The following is a 7,441-nucleotide window of genomic DNA, read 5'->3' as shown; positions in this document are numbered from 1 at the left end:
GCGCGGGGCAAAGCAGCGGCGCTGGCCGGCACAGCCGCACTGGCCGCAACAGCCGCGCTGGCGACCGTGGAGCACCTCTGCCCGGGAATTTCCTAGTCTGTGGGCAATAAAAACGCGGCGTCCACTCACCCTCTGTGCTTTCACTGGGAGCTGCAATCCTGAGCTGTTCCTAAACGGCCATCTTGGATCCCCTTTGTCCTGTTTGAACCCTCAACTCCATCAAGACAATTGCATCCCTCCCACCTCTCTGTTCCTTCCCTGCCTTTCACACCTTGGTTATTCCACACATGATTGGCTGTTGACCTGTTTGTCCCTCTCACTCTGAGAACAGAGGCCGTGACTTGGAGCAGAGGCTATGACTCATTCATTTGTGGTTTTATTCATGCATCCAACAAATATTGATTGCCCAGAACCAAGCCCAGAGGCTGGCATGTAGTAAGCCCTCATTAAGTAAGTACTTGAGGGGAACTGAAACTGGCTGGAGCCTCCCCAGCAAGCTCACCAATCAAAGGGATCCAATTAAGAATGGAGGGAAGAGACAAACTCTCAGAAAACATAATAAAACTAGACACCAAGAGGTCAGACCAGCAGCTGCCATTTCCCCAAAGAGGTACAAAGGGAATCTCTGCTTCACACTCACTGGATCCCCAGAGCAGAAACAGAGAAATTGGTCTCTATCCAGAGCTGCTACCAGAAAAATCCTGCCCTAGGTGTGCTTTTGCCACAAGGCACTAGAAGCAGAGAGCAGAATGCACTCATCCCAAGGGGAGGCTAACAGCAGAAAAAAGACCCTGCCATTAGTCTGAGTGCCTTTTCCCAGCCTCGCTATGTCATTCCTGCTGCCTCAGTGAGGGAGCTGAAAAAACAGGAAAAGAAACTGTCTTCCCAATATTTGTGAAAGGTCAAAAATTCCTGAAAACGCATGCCACACAGTCTGACATGCATTTGCAAGAAGTGGGCAATTCATGGAAAGGGATAAATGGCTTCTTCTGCTGTCACCTTCTTTTGAAAGGATGGATCACTTTTTACATCATGTCTTATATTTGAGGATGAAGGCATAAGGTAATTGCATTGAAACTGTACATTACTCAGGACTTTATGCATAATCTTAAGAAATGTTGAAAAAAGAATTAATGCCAGGGGCATAAGTTCAGGCCATAAAGACAGAAAATCGCCTCAGCATAGAGAGCGAAGTCTTCCTGCATTTATGAAACTTTAAAAATGCTTGCTTCTTAGCAGAATCTCTGCACGAAGGTTTCATGTCATTTCAAGGCATTTTACTTGAAGTTCACAAAATGACTCATTGGAAGAGCATGACGCCCCCATGCCCTCCACCTCCAATAGCTATCACTTACTGTGAGTTCTTTGCTTTTAGAAAAAGGCCACCAGCCACGCACACGTTTTTGCTGGAATATAGAGATCTTGTTCTCCTCACTTGCATTTTCAAACTTGGCGAGATCGCAGGCTTTGGCAGACTTAGCTGCTCGAGGGAAACTGTTGAGGTTCATTTCCAGGGTGCCTGTGGAGAGATGACTGTAACAGTTAGGGAAGTATTTTCTGAAGGTTACGTAAGAGCTTTCCATTCATCATCCTCATTCATTTACCCTTCACTTCCTAGTCATTCAGTCAGTACTATATTGGATCACAACTATGTGCTAGGTATTGGGAGTACAAATAGGACGGAGACACATTTGGTGCCATCAAAAAAGTAATCACATGGTAGCAGGTAGAAGGGAAAAACTTAACTTGCAAGCCTCAGTTGCAGGTAACATCACTGCCGGGCACCTCCTCTGCTTCCTGAGCCTGGATTATTGGCTGTAGCCTTCCCCTACTTTAGCACTGACAGCCCCATGAGAGCCTCCTCGCCCTACTTCACCTCCCTCTTGGTGTCCACTAAACCCCTCCAGGTCAGAGACTAGTCTTATTGTCCTTGTATCTACTCTTCAGGACAGGAGGTGAACCTCAGTGGGTTCCCAACACTGTTTTTCCAACGAATGAACATGAGGCAGAGTAAGGTATTGCCATGAGTTCTGTATCTCTTTAACCATTTTTTCCTATTAAACATGAAAAATTTAGGGCATACTCATGGGCAAAAACATGAGAATGGAAAAATTTTCTATAACTTCATTCCTAAAATGTTGACCACTGCTCTGTGTATTGGGGCTTAGCCCTTTCTTTCAGCCTATGGCTGTCCCTTTCTCCTATGCATATAGTTTACAGAGATGAGATTTTTCTCTTTTTACTTAATGCATCCTGTACAACTTTCCAATTCATTAGATATTCCCATATTTTTAACGTTTGCAGGTTTATCGCCTGTTGAGTATGTAAACCAAAAATAAAACTTTAAGTCCCCCAACCATCTGAATGGACTCCTCCTGTCTGCCAAGGCCATTCTAAAATTAACCTGAAAAACTAGTGCAGGACATTGATAGGAAAGGGGAGTCAGACATGCCTCATTACCATTAACATCAACAAAGACCTTAAAACTGGGAATAGGCTCTTCAAGTCTGATCATCTATCCTCTCTGAAGCCTGCTACCTTGAGGCTTCATATGCATGAAGAAACCTTGGTCTTCACAACCTCTCATCATAATGCAGACATTCCTTTCTATTGATTCCAGGTCTTTAATAATAACTCAACTAATTTCCAATTGGAAAACCTTTGAATCTGTCTACGACCTGGAAGCCCCCACTTCCAGTTTCTCTGCCTTTCCAGACCAAATCAATGTACATCTTACATGTATTGACTGATGTCTCACATCTCCCTAAAAGGTATGAAACTAAGTTGAGGGCTGACTACTTTTGGCATATGTCATCAAGACTTCCTGAGGCTATGCCACAGGCATGTCCTTATTCTTGGCAAAATAAACTTCTAAATTGATTGAGACTTGTCTCAGATACTTTTTGGTTTACAAGTGATTACTATGTGTGAGGTACTATGGAGTGCTCTTTAATTGTGTTATCACATTTACAGCTCCGCCCCACTCTACAGTATGTAATATTACTGTCCTCATTTTACAACTGAGGCACAGAGCAGGCCAGTAATGAGCTCAAAGTTTAATGACCTTTTAGTGATAGAGCAATGATCAACTTCGGTCTTTTGGCATATGCAGTGGTCCATCATATGGATGCACCATCACTCATTTAGCCAGTCCTATTAATGGCTCTTTGGGATGCTTCCAAGTTTTTGCTATCAGACAGTGCTGAAATTATTAGTCTTGTGACTAAATCAGACCAAGCTCTTCAAAAGCTGAGACAAAACCTTAACATTAATATGTGCTTGATAAAGCCACTGGCTTACCCAAGAAGTCATCTGAGGACAGCCTTTCAAAATCCCAAACCTGCAGCACCAACACAGCAGGAGTCTTACACTCCATCTTCTCTAAAGAGAAAATGTTCTCTCTCTTGGTAATGACCATTTGCTTCTCAGCTGGGAGATACTGGAATGGAAACAGGAAGCGCCAGTTGAAGTTACCCTCTCCAGTCAGGGAGTTGTAATGCACGTCTGTCTCCTGCTTGTCATCCTCCAAACCCTTTAACCATCTGAAAAAAGATTCAAAAGAATTTAAACCCTCAGAGTACGTTCTCCAGGCATCAGTATAATCATGAGCGATTTAGCTCATTTCAGTGTGGTCACAGATCATAGTTTTAAAATCATTATAATTGGATTCAGTTGGAAGTTTCCATTTTTAACTCGAAAGAGTAAAATAGGGGTCAGAGGATCTGCCATAACAGAAAAAAGACTCATTTCAAGGCAAGGTGGGGAAGGGTCTTCAATTGCTTATGTAGATCTGAAGCTCCATGCAATCAAGACGGAAAATTCAGGAAATAGGAAGTGAAAGTGTACTCTGAATCTCTTTCATCTATACTTGAGTGTTAGAACAAGATTACCCACCACACTGAGGACTCTGACATTGGGCTGCTGTGGACCTGTGCCGTCAGGCCTGCACCGGGCTGGTATAGAGTCTATACCACACTTGTGTTGTCAGACCTGTGCCATCAGATATAATTGGTCCCCTCCTCCCTGGTTCTAGGCCTAGAAAGCCCAGTAGGCCTGGATTGGTGTGGCATGGAGGGTGCCTGCACCCATCTGGATTCCAGCTCTGACTGCAGCACTTACTGTGCAGCCGTAGATAAGTTATCTAACCTCCCTGTGCCTATTTCATCTGTACACTGGAAGCAATTATAGCACCTAGTTTATAGGATTGTTCTGAAAATTTACGTGAGATGATGCCTAAAAGTGCCTTAGACACTCCAAATTATCTATCATGTTCTTTCTTCTTAGTATTATCTGTCTTCCACCTCTATCCCCGGCATAATGTAAGTTACAATTAGTACATTTATCCCTACTACTTTGTCTGTCAATTAATTGAGAAAATAAGTATTTTTAATGCAAACTAGTTGATAATTTCAAACCATGTGGTTTGTGAAATCTGACTCCCTCCTTCCCAGGGCAGGGAAGAGGAGAGTGAAGGCATTTCTCTTCACAGAGAAGTGGCACCACTCAGGATATGGACCCAATTATTTAGTTAAAGATGGTGTTCACTCAGCCAATACATTTGTAGTGTCTGTTCTGAGGCAATAAGAGAGCTTGACGCCAGGAAAGAGTTAGGGAGAAACAGAGATGATCCTTGCTTCATGGAACTATAGTCATAGGGGAAAGGGGAGAGCGGGATGTAAGTGGCAGAAGTCACCAGAGAGAGACGTGCAAAGGCCCCATAGAAGAAGAAGTAAGGATTCTAGAAGGTCTTTCTTCTCAGTTCTTCTTGCAGAGAACAAGGGGGAGTGTGCTATGAAATGAGGCTGGAGAGAGAGACAAGGGCTAGTTATAGGGGATAATTTAGAATGTATTAATGATTTGAATCTCTGTTCAGAGACAAAGAGATGTCAAGGGTTTTAAGTACAGGGCTGACATGATCAGATTGTGTTTTGAAAAGATAGCTCATGTTTAAACACAGAACACATTATTGGAGGGCTAGAATGAATTTGGAGAGGCAAATCTGGATGGCATTGGTATTGCTGTGATCCCAACCCAGAAAGAGATGGCAGAGAAAAGGACAATGGTGTGGCAAAGATGGAGAGGATGAACAGGTGCTGATGGTCACTTGGGAGGGGAAATGGGCAAGCTCTGATGGCACATTGGAAATGAGGAAGTCAGTGAGGAGAGAGTCTATAGATTTGGGGTTCTCAACCCAGGGGATGATGGTGCCAGTCACTGAGATAAGAAACCCTAGAGAAGAAACAGCATTGTAAGGACGTCTTGTTTTAAGACTTGTTTGGTTTGAGGTGCTGCTTTTGCAGAATCTAAGTAGGTAGACACAGTGGGAACAGGAGTTGTCAAACATGGAAATTAAAAGGTGACAACTGAAGCCATTGGTTATTTGAACCACTTGATTCAAGTGAAGTGTTAGTTGAAAATGGCAGAGACAAAATAGTGGGAGATGAGAAGTTGGCCCAGGACAATGCTATGAGCTATTTAACTGCCAGATGGCAGAAAATGAGTTTTCAAAGGATACAAACAAGAAGTGACCAAGGGGATAAGAGAAAAAACAGAGCATGTGATGCTACAGATGTTAAGGCAAGAAAGTGTTTTAAAAAGAAGTGCTTAGGTGTGACAAATGCTTCTTAGAGGGAAATAAGATAAGGATTAATTTTTAAAAACACAAGACTATTAGATTTAGCAAAATGGAGAGCACCGTCACTTTAGCAAGACCTGCTGTGGTGGAATATTATGGAGGAAGCCAGACTGAAGTGGGAGGGAAGGCGACCAAGAGAGTGAACAAACATCTCCATCACATGTTCCAGAAGGCCAGCTTCTGAAAGTCAGCCTGGACTCTCTCAGAATCTTTCCTATTTCAGGCCATAGTGAAATATCTATTTACAGGCCACATGCATCTTTCCTAAACTGGTGATAAGACAGCAATTTCAGAGGATCTTAAGTACACTTGTTAAAATCTTATTCATTTTGGGTCATGCTCCTTCTATTACTCCTGCTTTGTAAACATTTAACTCACTTCTATATTTTTATTATGAAAAAGACAGGAATTTTGAACCACTGGATGTGGTATGACTGCAAATCACTGATAATATGTGTACTGGAGACAGAATACTTCCTGTTTGTGGAAGGCAAAGAGATAGAGCCTCATGCTGAGATGGGTTTTCGTTACAGATTTAAATCACCTTTCGTCTCACGCTGTACCACCATCCCGTTCCCTGACTAGTGACCAAAAGGAAGCAGAGCCGAGATGTAAGGGATATATGAAATGCTTCCCTGGGTCTTAGGTTGTATCTTTTTAAAAAATCAATTCCTCTAGCAAACAAGAAGGTCTAAATTTTAGCTTTTGCATTAGCTTTACAATCTGCACAACATATTAATCTTTCATGATGACACCACATCACTCTGCTTCCTTCTGTTTAAAGGTGGAAGTGTGACTGGAATGTCACTGAATAAGTTTAGGTATCCAGTGTTTAACTGAAAGATGTATATGTAAGAGTTTCTCATAAAAATACTTTTAAAAGCTAATAATTTCTAGCAAAATGACCAAATAAGACAAATATTAGACAAAAAGTGGCCTTATCTAACAAAGGAAGATGGCTCCTTTTCTGGGCTGTGGGATTAGTATCCTCCATGAGGCATAGATTTGGTTAGGGTTTAAAAAGGTGAGGATGGGAGGAAACGGGAGGTTGAAGTTTGCTGATAACCTTACCCTTTCACATAAATATCACTTGATTTTTGGCCTGTGAAGATATTCTCATCCTCTAAAATGACATCTTCAGTGTTCCAGATGGTCACTCTCAATTCATATCTGGGGTGAGAGAAGGAAGCATTAGGTTCATGACCTTGAAAGCTGAGTCAATTGGTGTCTGTGTGGTTCTAGTATTGCCTTTGGTCTGTAAGTTTCCTTAAGTTTGCCAAGTTCAGAAATATCAGCATTCAGGGGCTTGGTTCCATCAGAACCAAGTATCCCAGCTGGAGACCATAGAACCATCAAGGACACAAATTACACTGAGCAGATCTTCCTTTTATTACCCAGCATTTTTCAGATGAGGAACTGGAAACTCAGAAGCCCCTCTCTTAAGACAGGGGCTACCGCCAGACCCTTGAAAACTGACTAGGTAGATAGTGAGGTATAATTATCAGGTAAGCTGTCAGACACCAGATAAAATGTCATGATTCTTTCTTCTGCTACCCTGGTCTCTTCCCCTAAAGCTGGGGCTGCAGCTGACATACCCTTTGGGTCGCCTTGGAGAGATGTCAACAGGAGGTCCAGGTTGAGGCATATCCTTGGGAAACATGTCTACCCACATCTGCAGGCGGCCCTTGTTAAGGAAAAAATGTCTTCTTTAGCTTTTGGAAGGGGCTGGAGGACATGGGTATTGATTATTCATGGTTTTATAACACCCCTTTAGTTGAAATGGGTATTAAGTACAGCCTGGTAGTT

The 7,441-nt window shown here is 42.6% G+C and overlaps 1 protein-coding gene across 1 annotated transcript in view; it reads right to left on the bottom strand.

Annotated features, from left to right (window-relative positions):
* FER1L6 (fer-1 like family member 6) overlaps positions 1-7,441 on the bottom strand; it is a 157,818-nt gene that overhangs the window by 18,766 nt on the left and 131,611 nt on the right. Inside the window, exons 35-38 of the mRNA XM_017530746.2 lie at positions 7,231-7,319; positions 6,707-6,805; positions 3,301-3,542; positions 1,356-1,519 (exon numbers count right to left, since the gene is read on the bottom strand). Coding sequence (XP_017386235.2) covers positions 1,356-1,519; positions 3,301-3,542; positions 6,707-6,805; positions 7,231-7,319 — 594 coding nt within the window. The remainder of the gene's footprint in view (positions 1-1,355; positions 1,520-3,300; positions 3,543-6,706; positions 6,806-7,230; positions 7,320-7,441) is intronic.

Source organism: Cebus imitator, unplaced genomic scaffold (genome assembly GCF_001604975.1).
Source record: "Cebus imitator isolate Cc_AM_T3 unplaced genomic scaffold, Cebus_imitator-1.0 Scaffold68, whole genome shotgun sequence".
Classification (NCBI taxonomy): domain Eukaryota; kingdom Metazoa; phylum Chordata; class Mammalia; order Primates; family Cebidae; genus Cebus; species Cebus imitator.
This window is presented reverse-complemented; position numbering and strand designations above follow the sequence as displayed.